Consider the following 22,886-nt stretch of genomic DNA (forward strand, 5'->3'; position numbering starts at 1 on the left):
ACACGAGGTGTGTTCAAAAAGTATTCAACCTTAATTTTTCGTGTGTAAACAAATGAAGCTAGGTAGTCGTGGTTTGGTGCACGTATGTAGGCGATCCTAATCTATATGCGTGAATATTTTCCCGCCTGCAGAAGCTGTCAGTCGCCGACAGACCGCCGATGAGTGAGGAAGTGTAAGTGAGCGCCGTCGGATTTTCGTTTTTGACAAAATGACGGAAAAACTTGAACAACGCTACTGCATCAAATTTTGTGTAAAGCTTGGCGATTCCCAAGTGGAAACGATCCGCAAGATTCAACAGGCCTTCGGGAACGAAGCAATGGGCACCACACAGATAAAAGAGTGGTACAACCGCTTCAAAGATGGTCGCACATCAGTGGAAAGCGAATCACGTTCTGGTAGGCCCTCAACATCCCGAAATAAGATCGTCATTGACCAAGTGAGGACCCTGTTGATGCACGATCATCGAATCACGATCAGAGAACTTGCAGACGAGGCGGGCGTCAGCAATGGATCCGTTCATTCCATTGTGACTGAGGATTTGGGCTCAAGGAGAATCTCAGCGAAGTTAGTGCCAAAGCTGCTAACGATCGAGCAGAAGCAACTCCGTTTGGAGATCGCACAGGACATGCTGGAGACTGTGAACAGCGATCCCAACTTCTTCAACACAGTGATCACTGGCGATGAGACCACAGTGATCCGTCATTTTGTCAAAAACGAAAATCCGACGGCGCTCACTGACGCTTCCTCACTCATCGGCGGTCTGTCGGCGACTGACAGCTTCTGCAGGCAGGAAAATATTCACGCATACGGATTAGGATCGCCTACATACGTGCACCAAACCACGCCTCCCGAGCTTCATTTGTTTACGGACGAAAAATTAAGGTTGGATACTTTTTGAACACACCTCGTATATGTATACATATATATATATATATATATATATATATATATATATATATATATATATATATATATATATATATATATATATGCTGGCCATTCATATCTACTGCCAACTGTGTCTGCGAACATCCTCCTGCAGTTTGGTTACTTTTTTATGAGGAGGTTGGTGGCAGGATTTGCATTCCGGCCACCGTAAAACCCTTCATTCCGCAAAAAGTACCAAAAGCAAAAATAAATCTGAAAAACCATTCCGTCGGAGTACCTCGTGTGTGGCTGCCGTCCGCAGGACAGCTCACTGGATGACGGGATTGGGGCAAAGCTTTCGGGACCACCACTCTTTGATGAAAGGAGGAAAACCATGGGGTAACCTTCCCTGGTCAGATTGCGGTAGTGTATGTTGGCGTAGTGCTGAAGTGTCGTTCACCAGACAGTGGTCTCCTTGGGTTAACCTGTGGCAATCCTTTTGGTTGGAAGCCTGGAATGTGCGATCCCTCAGAGAGGATGATCACCTGCCTCTGTTATCATCTGAGCTCAAGTGTTCGGACATCGGTATTGCAGCACTCTCTGAGGTTCGGAGAACGGATTGCTTCGAGATCATGGTGTGTGGTTCCACCTACTCTTTCCTGGTCACTCTGGTGGTGACCATGTCCTTGGAGTTGCTGTAGCTGTGTCCAAGAAGCTGACTCCAGTGATAATTGAGGTAACAGTGGTGAACGAGCGTATTATAAGACGAAGGATTCGTCACTCCTTGGGTGTGATTTCCCTGGTTTCTGTATAAGCTCCGACTGAGGTGACTGATCTCACCGTGAAGGACACATTCCATGCCGCGCTCGAGTCTATGGTTGATCAGTGTCCCAGGCGAGATGCTCTTATACCCCTGGGGGGATTTAAATGCATCGACTAGACTTGATACGGATGGTTATGAGACACTTGTTCATCCCTATGGGTCTGGAACTGTGAACCAGAATAGCACTAAGTTCCATGACTTTGCAAGAAGTCATGGACTGTGGGTGGCTGGTTCATGGTTTCAGTGCCCACAGGTTCATCGCTGGACTTCTAACGCTGGTGGTGTGGCAAAAGAGATTGACCATGTGCTCGTTGATGGTCGCTGGAGGATGATCCAGAACGGCAGGGTCGACTGGAGTGCTCTGTTCCTCAACACTGACCACAGGCATTTGGTGGCAAATCTGAAGTTGCAGCTTAAATGTTGGAGAATGGTACAATCCCAACCAAGGCCGGATGTTGAGAGCTCAAGGATGAGGGTAGCTGCTGAGGAGTTTGCGAACAGGCTAAGTGGGGATTTGGGGGTTTGGGTGCTTTGTGGGATCCTGAAGAGTTGTGGAGTGCCTTCAAGACCACCGTCCTTGATGTTGCCGATGGATGTTTTTGAACTCACCATTGGGCGAAGAAGAATTTTCTCTCTCAACGGACACTGGATACCATTGACCGGAGTTGCAAGGTCAGGCTTGATTGCAGAGCTGAGCTTTTCAGGGGGTTGTGGCATAAAACTGTACGTGTGCTTAGGGTGGACAAGGAGGCTGATGTGCGAGGAATCTGTGAAGGGGTGGAGCATCACCTGTGGTCAGATGATTCTCGTCCTGTTTGCAGGAAAATTTGCGCATTGCGTTCCTCCAAGCCCGTCCCTCAGTGAACTGTAGTTGGAGTGGAGGGTGGTGGGCTGTTGACAGAGGAGTCTGCCGTGAAGGCCCGCTTGGCCGGTTACTTTGAGTGGCTGTACCAAGTTGATCCACCAGCTGTTGAGTTGGACGTTTGGGGTGTTGCTATCCCTACTGTTGACCTTACAATCAACTGGGATCCACCTTCGTTTGTGGAACCACAGGCTGCAGTGAACCGGTTGAAATGGGGTAAAGCTCCGGGGATCTGTGGCATTCCTGCTGAACTTCTCAAGGCTGGTGGAAATGCTGTACTCATGTCGTTGCATGCAGTTCTGTCCTCTGCCTGAAACACAGGCATCATCCTAACTGACTGGAAGAGGGGCCTTGTTGTCCCTCTCCCGAAAGGGAAGGGTGATCACCAGGACTGCAACAACTGCCAAGAGGTGATGCTTCTCTCATTACCAGGCAAGATCTTGCTGGGCTAACACTTGATAGGGTTTGCCACCATCTGCTTGAGCACCAGTGCCGAGAACAGTCATGCTTTACACCAAAGAGGTCAACGATTCATCGTGTCCTTGCCGTTCGGGCCCTCACTGAACGCAAACGAGAGTTTTGGCAGGGGTTGCTTGCAGCCTTTGTTTATCTCTGCAAAGCGTTCAATTCAGTGAATTGGGATGCCCTCTGGAGGATTCTTGGTCTTCGTGGGGTGCTAATAAAACTGATCAATCAGATGTCTGAACTGTATTCTGGTGCTGAGTGCTGTGAGATGTGGTGATTCCATCTCTGACTTATTTCCAGTTGTTACTGGTGTTCGCCAGGGGTGTGTACTGGCCCCCGCACCTTTCAGCACTTGTATGGACTGGATTCTGGGGAGAATGCCGTGGAGATCAATCTGCGGTCCATCGTTTGGGAATATCTAATATCTGACCTTGATTTCACAGATGATGCAGTCATCTTTGCGGAGACTCTGGCTATCCTTTTGGGGTCCTTCCTTGAAGTGCTCAACGAAGAGTCGGAGCTGATGGGATCATAGGTTTCCTTTGTCAAAACTTAGATCCATGCTTTCAGTGTTAAATTGGATGCTGTTGTCTTGTCTGTACCTGTTTGTGATGAGGATGTTGAGGTTATGGAGAGATTCACTTATCTTGGCAGTGATATTCATGTCGCTGCTGGCTGTGAGCCAGAAGTCAAAAGACATCTGGGTCGGGCCTGGGGAGTCATGGATTCACTGGATCATGGGGTGTGGTGCTGCCGGTACCTGTGCAGGAGGACAAAAGTCTGAGTCTTCAGGTCTTTGGTGCTTCCAATCCTGCTCTATGGATGTGAGACTTGGACTCTGACCAGGGATCTGAGACGGAAACTGAATTCCTTTGATACCAGATCTCTTCGGAGAATCCTTGGCTTTCGCTGGTCAGACTTTTCATCCAATGAGCGGTTGCTGAGAGAGACTCAAATGAGATTTGTTACTTGCATAATCTGTGAATGTCAGTTGTGGCTGCATGGACATGTGGCTCATTTTCCTGATGCTGATCCTGCTCACCAGATTCTCTCAGCGAGGGAGCCTCGTGAGTGGATGTGGCCAGTGGGCCGACCATGTGCCTCGTGGTTACAGCAGGTTGATCGTCATCTCAAGGAGATGGGGATGGGCCAGGAATCTGCCTGGGGGATGGCCAGACTGAGGCCCTGCAGTGCCAGTGGAAAGTGGATGGAGCGAAGCGCTGCTCTGGCCCATGCTCCCAGAGCTGACCTTACCTGACCGGAGCTTGGTCTTATTTTTCACAGGGGTTCCAAGAAATGTAACCCCCGCATAAAAGAATGGTTTGGTGTGTGTGTGTGTGTGCGTGTGTGTGTGTGTGTGTGTGTGTGTGTGTGTGTGTGTGTGTGTGTGTGTGTGTGTGTGTGTGTGTGTGTGTGTGTGTGTGTGTGTGCGCGCGCATGTGCGTGTGCCTCGAAACATCTTTAAATATTTGTACAGAAGTTGAGACTGATTAAAGAGATAAAAATACAGAGGAGAAAGGAAATGGGTGACAAAATTTCACTGATGCATTACATGAGTGAGCAAATAATTCACTGGAAGGAAAAGGAGTGAACACTGAACCTGTCCACAAAATTTCAATAATGTTAACTGTTCTTCTTCCATACTTTACAGCTCCACAAGCCTTCAAAAGGATTCAACCTTGAGGATCCGAACATGTTCTTGTTTAAGCCAGTATATAACAAGCTGCATGATAAATTTCTTAAGGAATATGTTCAGAATCCGCAACAGATGAAATTTTTGAAAAAGGAAGGCGACCTAACAAGCGATAACAAGGTGGGATGATATTCCCTGCACCAACATGAATGTGCTATGACTTCATGTGAATTGCAGTTTTGGATGTGTAATGTTTATTTCCAGATTTTTGGATGTGTAATGTTTATCAGCTTTAGATGCTATGCTTATCCTGTGTTGTTCTTATTGTGTGTTTACATTTGATTTATAGTATGTTTAATTTTTGTGCATTTCTATTCGGCATCCCGAAGATGCGTTCTATGATGTAGACTTGTCTCGATAAATTGTTATTTCTAAGAGTGACATTCGTGTTTGTTTCACAGCATTTTGCCAAGTTGCGTTAGTGTTTCATCGGATTGACTGGGAGAGGAATAAAATAAAGATAATCTTAATAAGTTGCCAACGTTATTTAGATCATGCTGAAGGATGGATCAACAGAACACCGCTCACTACCAGTTTGTGGTTGGAATACCTCATTGGTCATTCACAGGCTCTATTCCCCCGGCTTGTCCGCCTTTTGCCTGACATTGGTGAAGCTGATTTGGTGTGGGGTTCATAAACGTGACAGTGTGAGGTATTGAAGCCTGCGCACTGGGGGAAGTGTCTGCACCCAACATGTGTGCCTCCCATACATTGTGTTCAAGCTTCCACAGGGTTAAATTTAGGATTAGTCCCAAAGAATCCATTTGTAAAACTTTGATAGGACTTCTTCAGTTAGTCCATGAAACGTTTTCCCTTTTAATCAATCTTCCGTACTTCATGCGCAGAATACGCTTTCCATTCGATGGTGGTCTCCCCCTCCTGTATGCTCCAGTTTTCCTCATTGTATTAGTCTGGAGCTCATTTCTTGTTTGGTTTTGGGGCAGACAGCACTTCTTCAGCTTTATTTTTCAGTTTCAAGCTCTGTCTCCTGGTGATTTGGAATCTTCTTCACTTGTGAAGGTGCAGTCTTTATTCGTTTTGGCACACATACTGGCTGCTCGGTGTGGTTGCATCGACTTAAGTCTCAGCCTTCTAGGAGGAGTCTTTACCCTTTTAGTGACTTTATGTCATGGTTTCCAGTCAATGATGGACATTTTTGGTTCCAGCCAGCCAGACGGCTTTTCCACAATGGTTGGTGGAGCCCCAAATGCTCATGGGTCACTGTTGACACTGGGTGGTCGTACCATGAAGGTAAATGTGTGAACCTTGCTGAGCTGATTCGTAACATCACTCTCCTATAATAGTTTCACGGGGAATGCAACAATATTCAGCGTAAGTGTTGCAATATGAATTTAGAGTAAATGTGCACATTCCCTGACAGTTTTGAAACCTCTTTCATTTCAGGTCACTTGTTCATTAGCTGAATATAACAAGTATAACGATTACTTGAAGAGAGTGAAGGTGTTCAATGCACGAAAATGTGGAGGAACTCAGGTGAGTTAAAACTCCTATTTTAACCTCTGCCACTGAAGGTGGATGGAAGTTGTGTTTTCTCTCCCGGTCTTTCTGTTTGTTTGGTTGTGTGTGAGCAGGATATCTCATAAAGATATGGAGGATTTGAACAAAACTTGGTGTACAGCTTGGTGTGTGATAAGGACAAATTAATTCAATTTTAGTGAAGATATGGATCTGGATTTGGATACAAGACTTTTTAAAGTGATTCTTCACCACTGAGATACGGGGCCAAAAACGATAGACATCACGAAATCTCAAAAAAACTGTGGACGAGTTGTGACAAAACTTTGGTGGATGAGTTGGGGAGGTGACAAAAACAAGCCGATTTGATTTTGATGTCCGAAAGCAGATCCGGCATCTCAGTGGGATACAAAACGTAAACTTCAACCTGTCGGAGGTGTGTGCTCTCCTGAGTGCTATTCTATTTATAACCTGCATTCTGTCCAAATGGAAGGGTGAAAGTTTAAGGAGCTGGACCGGAGAAGAGGCAGCACAAAACAAAACAGGAAGGTGACCAATCTGTCGGCAAAAGATCAAGAAATCAGAAGGAAAATCTCGCACTCTATTTCCATCGTCCACTTGTCCTTTCCATTTCTATATTTCTGCACATCTTCCTATCCCAATCATTCCATCAAGCTCTTTCTCCACAGTCAGACACTGGAAGAGTTTCCCTCTCTTGAACCTTTAGACGATGAATTTCATTTTCAGGGATGTATGTTGCCTGCATGTTAAATTGATTTGAAGTTGCGTTGTTAATCAATCGGTAACCAGGCTTTGGATTACGTCTCCTGATATCGAAGTTAGGTCGTACAAGTCACGTGCATTGGCTTTTTCCGTCGCCAATTTTCCTCTGCTGCCCAGTCTCACGCCGAGACGTTGAGATCATTGACGTCATGAAGCTTGCAGACACACACACAGCCACACATGCTTTGCCGTTTCAAGACATGTTGGCATGTACCTGTAGTCCTGTGTGGTATGGAATGTAAATTTAGACTGATTATGCAGCACTGCAGTTGGACACTGTGCCACCATGGCTGATGTTCATAGTCTTTATTATTGTCCACCTAAAACATGGAAATTTCAATTTCCACCACAAACTACAAATGGCAATTCAATTCATGAATTTGGAATCCACGCCCGCACAGTGAGGCTCGGCGCGTGTGGCCCGGCGTGACAGAGGTTGAAAACGATCCATGCCAGGGAACCATCCGAGTGCAGACTATTGAAAAAGTTAACTACTTTTGGTTCTGGTGAGTGCAAACCACCTGTCTGCGGACGATTGGAAAATTTTAAATTGTAAATGGGTTTTGTTTTGATGCCGGTCCCAGGGGATCAAGTGTGCGATGAGCAGGGGGTGAGGGGGGGAGCAACGGTGTACTGCAGGGCTTAAGCAGTGAAAGAGTCAGTGTGGAAAGGCCTCAAGACTGCTCGTGTGCGTAATTGTTGTGAGAAAGGCCTCAAGACTGCTCGTGTGTGTAAGTGGTGTGAGGAATGACGCGAGAATGCTTGTGTGTGTTCGTGGTATGAGAAAGACTACATGGGGCGACCGTGTACAGAAAGCGGGAGGAGCAATAAGCATGAGTAACACGGCTGGATTCTCCGTATCGTGGGGGAATCCCAGTCGGGAAGAGGAAAGAAAGAAAAGGTTTGGAACCCACATGGGGCACTCGTAAATTTGTGCCTTAATGGGAGTACAGTAGCAATAGCCTTATGGGGGAAGGATTGCATTAGTTAAATGAAATTGGAGATTAGATTAGTATTATATGGGAGTGTTAGCGATGGGATGGAACATAGTGGATTCGAGATTGCTGACCTTTCGTGGGTACGTGGAGAGATTAGTGACATAGTGTTAAAAGGAGTGTGCATAGTTTATGGGATTCACTATAATAAAATTATTTGAACTTTTTACTGTTAAAATATGTGTTGGAATGAGTGTTTATATTGTCTCTGTTTATGGCACAAAAGTAATATCACAGACGACATTTACGACATCCCCCACCCAGCCTTATTCCATTGATGTATTTCTTATGGAAAAAATTGATTCAATTTAAGTCACATATTTCAAGAACGCATCCTCGATGTAAAGTGAGGTATCCCTGCAGTTGATTGAGAAAGTGAAGTATGGAAAGGAATCCAGATGAAAATCAGAATCTGTGGGACTTGGGAGATGCAGAAGATGTGGTGTTGCAGGCTGTGACAATTACAGAACTTCCAACTCACCTTGGAAAGATCAGTGATGAAAGTCAGAAATTTGGTTTGAAGTGGATTGTGGTGACAAGGTGGAATCAAAGTGGAGATGAAGAATTGAAGAGCCTGCAAACCAAGATGAGGTTACACAATGCTGCAATTTCTGTGTTGAGCTGTATGGGTCGGAAAGTTTGACTTGCAAGAAGTAGGGTAAAAGCAGACTAATTGATTTTGATCCTGGATGCTTGAGATGAATGCTTGGGATTCACTGGATGTAGAGAGTAACCAACAAGGAAGTGAGGATAAAAGCTGGACAGAGGAAGTTGTTAGCTTGCCGAAGAGCAGTCTGACGTGGTCTGTTCCTGTGTGGACAATGGAGGAAGATTGGAGAGCCAACTCCAGAGAGATGGTTACTGGAAGGAAGGAGACCAAGAGGAAGGCCAAAAAGAAGATGGAAGGATGTGATTAAGGAAAGGCCTAATCAGAAAGCAATCCAATACTTAGAAATGGAGGCTCAGAATTGGAAGCTTTGGAGATGAAGGATTCACAGACGGCGACACAGCGCTGAACCGGTGGCAGCGTCTTACATGAATGAACCTTTATGTCCGTATGTTCGTCCGTCATACCATGTGTTCCTAAACGGTTGTGCAGAAATACTCCAAACTTGGTAATTATGATCACCCCTTGCCACATGGCAAGAAGGTGTAAAGCAGTTATTTTGGCTCCACCCACTGGTGTGTTGGTTCCACCCCCTTAGGGTGGAGCAAAAGGTCAAATACCAAAAAAATGCAATTACGGGCACATTTTTAGATGAAATTTTGTATATGCAATCAACATTTGGAGACGCATGGAAGATATAACGAATTTTTTTTTTATTTGACCCCTGGTTCATGCTCCAGAGGGTGAGGACTTGAGATCATAGGGATCAAAACAGGAAAAAAAAACTAAAAGGGCAATCGGTGTCACGCATACCTCAACCATGTAATGCCTGATTCAGTAGAACATATCAGGCACAATAGATTTTTGAAATTTCATGCTATACATAGTTTTTGACCCGATCTCTCAATAGTGAAGAATCACTTGAAAAATTCTAGTCGCCGGATCCAGATCTCAACAAAATCTCATCAGTTCGTCGTCGTTACGCACCCAACCTGTCCACAAAATTTCATTCGGATCCGTCCACAACTTTTTGAGATATCCTGCACACAAACACACAGAAAGTGGTGAAAACATCACCTCCTTCACCTTCTGTGGTTGAGGTAATTAGATGTCGGGTTATTCCTGGTGGAACTTTTCACCATCTTTCAACTCTTCTTTCGATGGGAAGTGTGATTTAGCATTTGCGATGGCGTGCCATGGACTTCATTGTCGTTTTGATTTGGGATCATGTTTTTATTTTTCACTTTGTACACCAGAAAGGCATGGGGACTGATAAATCTGCAGTCTTCATACAGACCTGGAATCAGCAATTCTCATTCCTGCATTTGTTTTGATCTTAATCATGTGATTGTTTGCACAAACCTTCCAACCCATCATGGCATGAATCTCACCATCAACTCTCTTCTTTTGGCATGATTCACTTAAATTTTTAACACCTTGTATTTATGGGAGCTGCAGTGCAGAAACAGGACTCAGTAATACTATGTTTACCTCCACAACCGGAGGTCGATGGAGGTTGTTTTCACCCCTGTCTGTTTGTTAATTTGCAAAAAAGATGTTTTTGCCAAGTATGTTGATCTGTTCAGTTTGTTTGTTTGTGTCCGCTCACCGACTGCCCAAACTGCTCAGCCAATTGTTCTGGAACTTTTGGAGATTGTTGGGTCCGTCCCATAAGGTTAACATCAGCCAAAATATGCCATAAGGTTAACTTTGGCCAAAAGGTCAGCATCGGCCAAATATCTAAAATTGTCAAATTTCATCGTGAAATTTGATTGACGTGAAATTTGAACGGGATTTTCATTTCAGCTCACTGAATTCAACCACCAATTATTGTTGAGGTCAAAAGGTCAACGTAGGCTGCATTTCGAAAATTGAGAGATGGGGCCCAAAGCTATACATTATACTGTACACAAGGAAATACAAGGAAATGAGACACAGGTGGAGTCCATTCAGCCCATCATGCCTGTGCGAACACCATACTAATTTGATTTATGTTGATATGATATCTCAAAAAGTTGTGGATGAGTTTGACAAAATTAGGTGGATGAGTTGGTTTGGTGACAAGATCAAGCTGTTCGATTTTGGTTCAGATCCAGCCCATCAGTGGGATCCAAAACGTAAATTGTTCAGTCTGGTGGAGGGATGTGCTCTACCTCGTGCCGTTCCAGTGTTGCAATGAAATCTTGGTTCATGGGTGAGAAAAATGACACGGCAGCAGGTTCACTATCTGACAGAGCATCTTTGGGGAACAGTGAGACAAAGACAATTGATGTCTTGCCCAATGATCTGTGATGACTGACTGTAGATGAGATGACTGCAGAGTTGGGCTGACTGACTGCAGGTGAGAGTTGGGATGTCTGACTGCAGGTGAGAGTTGGGATGACTGACTGCAGGTGAGAGTTGGGATGACTGACTGCAGATGAGAGTTGAGATGACTGACTGCAGGTGGGAGTTGGGATGACTGACTGCAGGTGAGAGTTGGTATGACTGACTGCAGGTGAGAGTTGGGATGACTGAATAAGAGAGGGTCAATGGAGTAAAACTTTCGTGCAGAACATTTTCTTTCGCCAATGATGTCAAGGCCGCTTTGAAGCGCTGCTTTCGTCAGCAGGATGCATGGTTCTATCATGACACATTCACTAAACTATTTGAATGTTGAGAGAAACGTGCAGACCGCAGTCGTGATTATGTTGAGTAATAAATTTACACCGTATTAAAATAAATATTAATGTTCATATCAGTGTTTGTTTCATTAAAATATGTTTCCCTCTTTTGGAAAAAAGAATAGGAGGCATTATTTCTCGACACGCCCTCACACATCTGTATTTGCAGTGTGATGATTATTGGTATCCCCGATGATAACTTTTTAATTCAGCTTCCTCGATTTCTACACCTGTTTGATCATGCTGTTAATGTTCCAACAGCATTCTCTCACCAAAAGCGATGTGAGGGAGAAAAATTCAGAGGTTGTAAAGGTTGTGGAAGCATCCAGAAATGAATTGGTTTCCAAAAAGCTGTTGGAAAAGAATGGCAGCTCGAAGGTGAACTTGGATTCAAGTGACATTACCTGCAGTAAAGGGAGACAGGTATTCCTTTTATTATTTGCTCTGAAAGTGAAGAAAATTGTTTTCTCTTTGCACTCTTGGAGATATCTTCATGTACAATAGGATGAACTTCTTCTGCTTTGTGAGGCCCCTTATTGGGATTTGCACATTGCAGTTGTGGAGAGAATAATTATCTTGGATAGTTTATTGGAAAATTAATTTGTCATACTAAACTGTTTGTTCTTTACTTGTATTCTGTGTTCGCTTGTTCATATGATTACACTGGTCAACAACAAATTTGTTGTCTGCATTTTTTAAGCTGATTTAGGACGAATCTGATGCGCTGAATCCAAAACTCACATTAGTTTTGTTCAATCAGGTCAAGTTTTTGAGATATGGCCACATGTCGTTTTTTACATTTTTGTTCACATGTACGCATGTGTGGAGCATTTTAGAAGAAGTTGGTGGGGGTAAAATGTCATGTCAAATAATTGTTTTGATTGGAAATAATTATTTTAATGACAAGAAGTATTCAGGTACGATAGTTCTGGGTGATTATGTCGAAAAGGGATCAGTTTGAAGTCATAAAACCTCAAAATCTTCCAAAAATTGGTGAGGCAAAGCATAAAGTTCGTGGATCAAAACTAAAGTTAATGGGGCAGATTTTGTAATAATGTGATACAAAAAAGTTGTATTTCTTGAAATAACGAACTCTGAAGAATAATAACGAACAGAGACAGAATACTCTTCCCACCGCTGCACATCAAGCTCGGCTTAATCAAGCAGTTCACCAAGGCTCTGGACAAAGATGGTGACTGCTTCACTTACTTGTGCCAGGCTTTTCCAGGATTGACCATGGAGAAGTTGAAAGCTGGCATCTTTGATGGTCCTCAGATCCGTCAGCTCATCAGAGATCCAGAGTTCAAAAACTCAATGAACGAAGTGGAACTGGAAGCGTGGAAGACATTTGTTTTGGTAGTGAAGAACTTTCTTGGCAACAATAAGGCCAGAAACTACGCAGAACTTGTCAACAACATGCTGACTGCTTTCAGAAACCTGGGCTGCAACATGAGCATCAAGATGCACTACCTATTTTCACATATGAACCGGTTTCCTGAGAACTTGGGTTCAATGAGTGACGAGCAGGGGGAGAGATTCCATCAGGACATGAAGGAGATGGAGACCAGGTATCAGGGTCGCTGGGACGCAGTCATGATGGCTGACTACTGTTGGAATCTGAAGAGAGACCTCCCTGCCGCTGAACATTCCAGGAGTTCGAAGAAACGGAAGTTCAAGCCCTGAAGTTTGAACAGTGGTGACGCAACATGCAATTTACTTGTACTTACCTTTATCAATGCCCACCATTCAGATGACAGTAATCGATGTTTCTATCATGTAATCAATAAATGTTGTTGGCAAAACATTTTTTTTTCTTAAAAACATGTTTAGGATGATATGTGTTGACAAAAATCAGCTGATAATGCCACAAAAATGTAATTGATTTTGTCACAAGATCTGATTTTTTCAAATCAACTTAGCACAAAAACCTGACCTGATGGAGAGAAACGGATGCCATTTCCTGATTCAGCAGTGCCAGAATACCCGAATTCACTTGTAGAAATTTAGACAACATTCAGAAAGTAAAAAATTGTTGACCAGTGTTATTAAGAACCCAGCTGTGACTGTGTTTGTCACTCATTGGTTCACGTACTTGGTGTGGCTTTTCATGTTCATGGTTTTCTGTCTCCTGACTGTGTGAATTGGCCATTTATGTAATGAAGATTTAATTTGATCTTCATCCCACTCACCACCCGGTGTGTACCCCGGTCAGAATAGGTACACCGTATCCCTGCGTGTCATAAAAGGCGACTAAAAGGGTTGGCGTCAGGAAGGGCATCCGGCCATAAAAACATCGCCTCAAAAGGAAACCATGATGAGTACAACTGATGGGCAGGGTACAGCCCGAAGTACCCCGTGGGGGTCCTCACCCCCTCTCGTTAAAACTCAAGGTGGGGAACCCGATCGAAGCAAGGGAGGAAATTTTTCCATTTATGATGACCAATCGTCTGATGCCCCACGTGGAGATCGGTTTCTGAGGTTTGGTACATGGAATGTAGGGACAATGACACAAAGATCTGGAGAAGTGGTTGAAACATTGGTCAGAAGAAGAGTGGACATATGTTGTGTGCAGGAGACACGGTGGAAGGGAAGTGGTGTGAGAATGGTGAAGGGAAGGCAGGGGCAAAAGTACAAGTTTATGTGGCAAGGGTGCCCGGAAGGCGTACATGGTGTTGGTGTAATGTTTTCTGAGGAGTTTGTAGACAGTGTAGTGAGTGTGACTAGAGTGAGTGAAAGGTTGATGATGGTGAGAATTGTGATCGGAAATCTCTTGGTGAACGTCATCTCGGGATATGCCCCGCAGGTCGGTCGAAGCGATGAAGAGAAGAACATGTTCTGGTGTGCGATGGAGAAGTTGATGGAAAATGTGAAAGATGAGGAAGTTGTTGTGGTTGGAGGAGACTTGAATGGACATGTGGGAAGGAGTCCAGACGGTTTTGAGGGAGTCCATGGGGGTTATGGATATGGTGTGAGAAATGGAGAAGGTGAAAGGATCTTGGAGTTTGCTGATGGAGCTGATTTGTTGCTCTGTAATACTCAATTCCAGAAAGCGAATAATAAGCTTATTACATACACGTCAGGTGGGTTGACGACAACCATTGACTACCTGATGGTGCGTCAGCGAGATAGGGGAAACCTCCGGGACACAAAAGTGATCCCAGGGGAGGAGACTGTTTCGCTGCACCACCTGGTTGTCTGCGATTTAAGGGTGAAAGGTGCGCGGAGAATTTGGCGGGTGAAGTACCAACCGAGGATGAAGGTGTGGAGGTTGAAAGAGGCGACAGTGAAGGAAGCATTAAGAGAGAGGCTGAGTATGGTTGAAGATGATGTGGTTGAGCTTGAAAGTGGTTGGATGTCAATGAAAGATAGTCTATTGGGAGCCGTTGGTGAGGTATGTGGATGGACAAAAGGACCACCGAGGCACTCGGAAACATGGTGGTGGGATGATGAAGTTGGAAAGACGATTGAAGAGAAGAGGAAGAAATTCAAGGAATGGCAAAAGGCAAAGGATACGGTGGAAGAAGAGGCAGCACATGAAAGTTATAAGGAAGCCAAGAAGGCTGCAAAGAAAGAGGTTGCAAAGGCGCAGGAGGCCCATAGGAAAATGTTTGGAGAACGCTTGGATTCGGAGGAGGGTAAGAGAGCGGTATTCAGGATTGCAAAGCAGATAGCGAGAGAGAGATTTGATGTGACGGGGGTGAGTTGCTTGAAGGATGAAGTGGGACAAATTGTTGTGGATTCAGATGGAATTAAAGGAAGATGGAAGAGATATATGGAAAGGCTGTTGAATGTACAAAATGAATGGGATAGCAACATCGAGAGTAACCCAGTTTTAGGACCAGCAGAGAAGATAACTGAGAAGGAAGTTGAGGAAGCTATAAGAGCAATGAAGAGTAGAAAAGCAGGAGGGCCGACGGGAGTTGTGGGAGATATGTTGAAGGCAGCGGGAAGTTGGGGTGTGAAGAGAATGACAGAGATCTGTAATCTGGTGGTGAAAGAAGGCCGCATTCCAGTGGATTGGGAACCGAGTACCCTCGTCCCTCTGTACAAGGGGAAAGGTGACCCTCTGGACTGTGGCTCCTATAGAGCAATAAAGTTATTGGAGCATGGAATGAAGGTATTGGAAAGGGTGTTGGAGAAGAGGATAAGGAAGAAGGTAAAGATTGACGAAATGCAGTTTGGATTTATGCCAGGAAGAGGAACGACAGATGCAATTTTTATTGAAAGGCAGGATTGTTTTATTGTTCACCAGTTGCAGGAGAAGTACATGGAGAAGAGGAAGAAGTTGTTTTTTGGGTTTGTTGATCTGGAGAAAGCATTTGATAGGGTCCCACGCGAAGTAATGGCATGAGCATTGAGGAAGTTAGGAGTGGAGGAATGGTTGATCAGAGTAGTGATGGCCATGTACGAGAGAGCACGCACAGCTGTAAGGACGAAGGATGGGAACAGTGGTGAGTTTGAGGTGAGGGTAGGAGTGCACCAGGGGTCGGTACGAAGTCCACTTCTATTTGTAGTTGTGATGGAGGTGCTGGCTCGGAGGGTAAAGGAGGGTTTACCGTGGGAGCTGCTGTATGCAGATGATCTGGTGTTGATTGCAGAGAGTATGGATGGACTGAAGGAGAAGATGAACAAGTGGAAGGAATGTATGGAGGCAAAAGGTTTGAAGGTGAATATCGGAAAGACGAAGGTGATGGCAAGTGGTAAAGCATGTGGTGAGGTGGAAAGGACTGGGAAGTGGCCGTGTGCTGTGTGCAGGAAGGGTGTCGGAGTGAACTCCATTCAGTGTACAATGTGTGCTGAATGGGTTCATCGAAAATGTAGTGGGGTGAGAGGGTCATTAACCAGTGTGGCAGCTACATTCACGTGTAAGGTGTGCATCGAGGGAGCAGCAGATGAAGGAATTGTTGAGTTGGATCTTGGAGATGGTGTGAAGCTGGAAGGGGTGAAAACATTTTGCTATCTCGGAGACATGCTGAATGGAGAAGGTGGATCAGACTCTTCGATGGTTGCTCGAGTGAGATGTGCATGGAAGAAGTTTCGGGAACTGAGTGGCGTGCTGACAGAGGGGAGTGTCGTTGAAGCTGAAGGGAAAGGTGTATGCTACATGTATGAGGAGTACGATGATTTATGGGAGTGAGACATGGGTACTGAACATGGAGCAGCAACAAAGGATGGAAAGGGTGGAAATGCGAATGGTTCGGTGGATGTGTGGAGTATCGTTGAGAGAGAGGAAGACAAATGATGACTTGCGGAAGATGATGGGAATAGAGTCTGTGATGGATGTTGTGAAGAGAAACAGTTTGAGATGGTTGGGTCATGTGTTGAGGAAGGATGAAAGTGACTGGGTGAGAGGAGTGTTGGAAATGAGTGTAGTCGGAAGTAGAGGACGGGGAAGACCGAGAAAAACTTGGCTAAATGTGGTGGAAGAGGAAATGTGGGCAAGGGGATTAAGAAGGGGAGATGCAGAAAACAGGGTAAAGTGGAGAAGATTGTCATGGGGCCCGCAACGCTAACCCCCGCTTTAGCGGGGAAAATGGCCTCTAAATGCTTGTGTGTGTGTGTGTGTGTGTGTGTGTGTGTGTGTGTGTGTGTGTGTGTGTGTGTGTGTGTGTGTGTGTGTGTGTATCCCACTCACCGATTTGTTATGTTCCTCTTGCTGTGCAGAAAGGTCCAAAGCATTTGCTTCCTCCCATTGACAATCAGCCGATGGTTGCGAAAGGTCATGTGAAGCCAAAGCCACGGGAAACATCTTCTCTTGCTCACCTCACTCAAAAGGTAATTTTCGTTCTATTTTTTCCTTCACACATGTCAAGGCTCATGGAATAAGGAAATGACTTGGTGCTTCTGCTCTTCATTTTCCTCTTTTATCTTTTGATTGCTTTTAATTTATCTCCTTTACTCTGCGACTGAAGGTGGACATAGGTTACGTTTTCACCCCTGTTTGTCTGTGAACAGGATGTCTCAAAAAGTTCTGGACGGATTCGAATGAAATTTGATGGGCAGGTTGGGTGTGTGACAAGGACAAATTGATTCGATTTCGGTGAAGATCCGAATCCAGATCTGGATGCGACAATTATTTAATTTTTAAAGTGATTGTTACAATGTTACTTTTGTCCATTCTCTTAATTCTCTTTCATTGCATCCCTCATGTAATGTCTTAAATTGCATCTCTGACTTCGACATTGTTAAACTCCCAGTTTGTAATGCATGTTCGTGTTCCATCAATCGTCATTTTTTCCAACTTTAGTGTCAATTCACCCCACCGACTTAAATCTACCTCCTCCTAACCCCTCACGTGTTATCCCCATTCCTTATATTTCCCGTTTTGCCCTCATCCTACCTCTGCTCTTGGCATCTCTTCACTGTCTTCTATTTCGGTATCATCTCCTCCTCTGTTGTCCCAAAGTGTGTGGTGTTCTTCTATCTGTGGGCTCCATTCTAACCTCACAGATATCTCACTCTCTCAGTCAGTACACTCATCACCACAAACATGCTCCTTCCTTGTACCTCTCCCTGTCCGCTCCCTTCTTCACCAGACCTCTCCCAAGTCTCATCCTTACCCTCTCCTCACCTCTGCCAACAACCTCCTGCACCTTGGCCATGCCTGCTCTCATCAGCTCCTCTCCTTCTCAAAGAAACCGACACACTCTTCCCCCTCCAAGCTTCTCTCTTACCTTTCTCAAAAACTTCCCTCACCCTTCTCCCTCAACTCTCCCCTCTCACTCTTCTGCCTCCAATCTTCCCGCTCACTCCCCCTTCCCAAAATTGACCCCCAACCATGTTCTGAACCGATGGCATCCTTGTTCACCTTCAATGAAGTGGTTCACTGACCTGGGCAATACAATGACAGCAATGACTTTCTGCGAGAAGAATAATCAGAGAACTTAAAATCCCAGCTGTGACAGTGTGTCTGTCACTCATTGGTTCACGTGCTTGGTGTTGCTTTTCATGTTCATGGTTGTTTTCTGTCTCCTTCCTGTGCGAATTGGCCATTTATGTAATGAAGATTTAATTTGATCTTCATGCCACTCTCCGATTGTTGTGCTGTGCAGAAAGGTCCAAAGCATTTGCTTCCTCCCATTGACAATCAGCCGATGGTTGCGAAAGGTCATGTGAAGCCGAAGCCACGGGAAACATCTCCTGCTCACGTCTCTCAAAAGGTAATTTTCGTTCTATTTTTCTCCTTCACACACGTCAAGGCTCATGGAATAAGGAAATGACTTTGTGCTTCTGTTTCTTCATTTTCCTCTTTTATCTTTTGTTTGCTTTTAATTTCTCTCTTTAACTCTGCTACTGAACGTTGGCAGAGGTCACGTTTTCACCCCTGTTTGTCTGTGAACAGGATATCTCAAAAAGTCATTCCATTGATCTGTGTAACTGTCTGTACCTAAAAACCCTGGGGGACCTCGAAGGGGCTGTTGTGCTCTTTTCTGATTGGCTGTACTTGGGCCTTGTCTGCATTGTTTAGCATGTTCTCACTCCTTTCTCAGGAGCAGAAAGCAATTATTTTGATTTTGAACTGTGGGAATAGTTACTCTTTCACAGATGAAAAGCTTTTTCTCTTTTATCCTGCTTGTTCAATCATCTCCCCCACTCGTCCCTGTTTCATGTGTTGGGCTTGCATTGGTGTGGTTTATTGTTTGACAATTTCATTGTTGTATTTTCTCCCGTATGCGCACGTATGTATTGTATTAAAGATTCTCTTTTGCATGCTGAACCAGTGTTGAAATTGAGTTCTTTTCCACCACACTTGTAATCACAATATTTTCCTCACATTGTACTTCATTGCTCTCATCCATACAGTATGAAATGAATAGCTCATTGGAAAGAGTACCTGATGAACTGCTTGATGTTGATGTTCATCTTATGTTTTCCCACTCCTGCGAAATTGATTTTTGTGTTTTGCTGGTGGAGTTCAATCTCTGAACCATTGACCGAGTGTTAAATCCCCTTTGTGCCGTGCAGAAACGACCAATGCAGTTTTTACCACCATTGGTCAATGAGCCGATCGGTGTGAAGCTGGCGGTGAAGCCAACATCGGAGGCAACGTTTTGTCGTGCTGGATTGTCACAAACGGTAAACTCCTTTTTATTTATTTGTTTGTTTATTTATTTATTTATTTATTTATTTATTCTGTCCCTCTTTATTTCTCCATCATTCTATCTCTTTCATCTCCCTCTAACTCTTGATGTATCATATATATATATATATATATATATATATATATATATATATATATATATATATATATATATATATATATGTTGGCCATTCATATCTACTGCTCAACTGTGTCTGCGAACATCCTCCTGCAGTTGGGTTACTTTTTTATGAGGAGGTTGGTGGCAGGATTTGCATTCCGGCCACCATAAAACCCTTCATTCCGCAAAAAGTACCAAAAGCAAAAATAAATCTGAAAAACCATTCCGTCGGAGTACCTCGTGTGTGGCTGCCCTCCGCATGACAGCTCACTGGATGACGGGATTGGGGCAAAGCTTTTGGGACCACCACTCTTTGATGAAATGAGGAAAACCATGGGGTAACCTTCCCTGGTCAGATTGCGGTGGTGAATGTCGGGGTAGTGCTGAGGTGTCGTTCACCAGACAGTGGTCTCCTTGGGTTAACCTGTGGCAGGTCCCTTTGGGTGGAAGCCTGGAATGTGCTTTCCCTCAGAGAGGATGATCACCTACCTCTGTTATCATCTGAGCTCAAGTGTTTGGACATCGGTATTGCAGCACTCTCTGAGGTTCGGAGAACGGATTGTGTCGAGATTATGGTGTGTGGTTCCACCTACTATTGGTCTGGTCGCTCTGGTGGTGACCATGTCCTTGGAGTTGCTGTAGCTGTGTCCAATAAGCTGACTCCAGTCATAATTGAGGTAACACTGGTGAACGAGCGTATTATGAGACGAAGGATTCGTCACTCCTTGGGTGTGATTTCCCTGGTCTCTGTATAAGCTCCGACTGACGCGACTGATCTCACCGTGAAGGACACATTCCATGCTGCGCTCGAGTCTATGGTTGATCACTGCCCCAGGCGAGATGCTCTTATACTCTTGGGGGATTTCAATGCATTGACTGGACCTGATACGGATGGTTATGAGACACGTGTTCGTCCCTATGGATCTGGAACTGTGAACCAGAATAGCACTAAGTTCCATGACTTTGCAAGAAGTCATGGACTGGGGGTGGCTGGTTCATGGTTTCAGTGCCCACAGGTTCATTGCTGGACTTCTAACGCTGGTGGTGTGGCAAAAGAGATTGACCATGTGCTCGTTGATGGTCGCTGGAGGATGATCCAGAACTGCAGGATCGACCGGAGTGCTCAGTTCCTCATGTTGGAGAATTCCTCATGTTGGAGCAGCTTAAATGTTGGAGAATGGTACAATCCCAGCCAAGGCCGGATGTTGAGAGCTCAAGGATGAGGGTAGCTGCTGAGGAGTTTGCGAACAGGCTAAGTGGGGATTTGGGGGGGGGGTTTGGGTGCTTTGTGGGATCCTGAAGAGTTGTGGAGTGCCTTCAAGACCACCGTCCTTGATGTTGCCGATGGATGTTTTGGAACTCACCATTGGGCGAAGAAGAATTTTCTCTCTCAAGGGACACTGGATACCATTGACCAGAGTCGCAAGGTCCGGCTTAATTGCAGAACTGAGCTTTTCATGGGGTTGAGGCATAAAACTGGATGTGTGCTGAGGGTGGGCAAGGAGGTCGATGTGTGAGGAATCTGTGAAGGGGTGGAGCATCACCTGTGGTCAGATGATGCTCGTCCTGCTTGTAGGAGAATTTGCGCATCGCGTTCCTCCAAGCCCGTCCCTCAGTGAACTGTATAGTGAAGCAGACTGGGGCTGAAAAAAATGACCTACCCCTCCCTAGTGGTAGAACAAAGGGAAACCTGTTTTAAATGGAAGGTATGGATGTCTAGTAATAGAAAATCATGGTTGGATAATTTTTAAAAGTGTACAAACGTGAATTAACCCCTTGTTTGCCACATACCGTTAAATGTTGATTTAATCAAATTAATAAAAAAGCTCTATATGGACTACTTTAAAGGCATGTATACTGCCTTCCATTTAAAACCGGTTTCGCTTTGTTCCACAACCGGGAGGGGTAGGTCATTTTTTTCAGCCTCAGTCTGCTGCACTACAAGGAATACACTCCTGAGATTGTTGAGGGCTGACAGAGAGGCAAACTTTCAACTCCACCTTGACGCTGTTCTAGAAGCAATTCCATTCTTTCATTTCGCCGGAAGGGTCAACTACGCTAGATACACGCCCGTCTACGTGTCCGAGATGAAATCCCTGGAAACTGCACAACCAGACATGTTCCAACATCTAATGAATGGAGGGTTTGTCGTAAGACGCAAGCAAGAGACAACTTTCAACTGCGTGCCAACAGACCAGGCACTCGAGCAGGCTATAAACCGGGAGGCGAAGAGCGATAGAGGTATAATAGGTTTTACACTCCGGAAAGGGGCCTTATTGCGTTGGTTGTTGACACGACATATAACAGGGGAATATGCTGAAAGGTACAAGGAAATGTGTTTGTCAAACCCCCAGAGTCGGCAGCATGAAGAGTTGGGACACGCAAGAATGATAACAGATGTAAAAAATGTCAAGCAAGTACGAGATTACATTCTGAATCATTGCTAGGATCCATTTGACCTATCCGATGTCCCAGAAAAGCTGATCAACATCGTGAGCGGGCAAGTCGCATCAGCAGCTGTCGAAAAATCTCTGGCTTAATTCCTATCAACAGGTAAAGCCTTGTCCCAGGGATTTGTCGACGAGCGATTGGTCGAAGGAAAAGAGAAAATTAAAGGTATCTGGGATGCTCTACCACGGAAAACGGCTTTGACATTCGCAGACATGAAAAAAAATGTTACCAACGACAAAGGCAAGAAAATCACTATGAACACAGAGGTCCTCTTCAGGCGCTTGTTGGCAGTGTCCCAAAACAGAGAAGTTGATTTGAAGAAGGTGCTTGCCTTCGAGCTGGCAGCAGTACCTCCTATGTTTCACGACGATGGAGCTCTGAGAAAAACGAACAAGGCAGACCTGGCGAAGAAGATAGAGTCGGTCTCAGAAGAGCTAATCGAACTTCCACCAGACAATGGCAGAGATACAGCCAACATCATTGATGGAATGGCATTGGTTCAGGCGTTGAATGACGACCATTTCAAGACATTCAACGACCTTGCCGAGATCGTGCAGAAGCGCCTGGTGAGAGTTCTGAAGAATACGCTCTTTGACACGGCAATAGTCACCTTGGTATTTGACAGGTACCAGGAAGCCTCTATCAAACCTGCTGAGCGCCAACGCGGGGAGCCACAGACAACGTGACAACTCACCAAATCATTGGAAATCGGAATGTGCCAAATTACAGACAAGTTCTGAAGGGAACAGGGAACAAAGTTGACCTTGTGCAGTTCGTTAGTGAATACATCATGGAAAACTCCAAGGCCACAGTTCCACACGGCAAATCAATCGTGATTGCGGGAGGATTCCAAAATGGAGAGTAAGTTCGTAGCATCTCTTCTGTTGCTTTGGACAATGTAGAAGACCTATACAGCACACACGAAGAGGCCGATACACGTATGATACTGCATGCGATTAGCCTTTCTTCCCTGTACCAACGGATCATTGTCCGATGTGAT

At 44.9% G+C, this 22,886-nt stretch overlaps 1 protein-coding gene across 3 annotated transcripts in view; it reads left to right on the forward strand.

The window, feature by feature from the left end:
* The window catches only part of LOC147017174 (uncharacterized), a 97,409-nt gene that overhangs the window by 7,934 nt on the left and 66,589 nt on the right, over positions 1 to 22,886 (forward strand). For all 3 annotated transcript variants that reach the window (XR_015049382.1, XR_015049383.1, XM_085846613.1), the window contains exons 5-10: positions 4,669 to 4,830; positions 6,115 to 6,204; positions 11,496 to 11,657; positions 16,899 to 17,009; positions 18,287 to 18,394; positions 19,200 to 19,310. Coding sequence is in view for 1 of the 3 variants with exons in the window: in XM_085846613.1 (XP_085702739.1) it covers positions 4,669 to 4,830; positions 6,115 to 6,204; positions 11,496 to 11,657; positions 16,899 to 17,009; positions 18,287 to 18,394; positions 19,200 to 19,310 (744 nt within the window). In the remaining 2 variants the exon portion in view is untranslated. The remainder of the gene's footprint in view (positions 1 to 4,668; positions 4,831 to 6,114; positions 6,205 to 11,495; positions 11,658 to 16,898; positions 17,010 to 18,286; positions 18,395 to 19,199; positions 19,311 to 22,886) is intronic.

This window comes from Eptatretus burgeri, chromosome 11 (assembly GCF_056783735.1).
Source record: "Eptatretus burgeri isolate ZD-2024b chromosome 11, Ebu_testis_v1, whole genome shotgun sequence".
Taxonomy (NCBI): domain Eukaryota; kingdom Metazoa; phylum Chordata; class Myxini; order Myxiniformes; family Myxinidae; genus Eptatretus; species Eptatretus burgeri.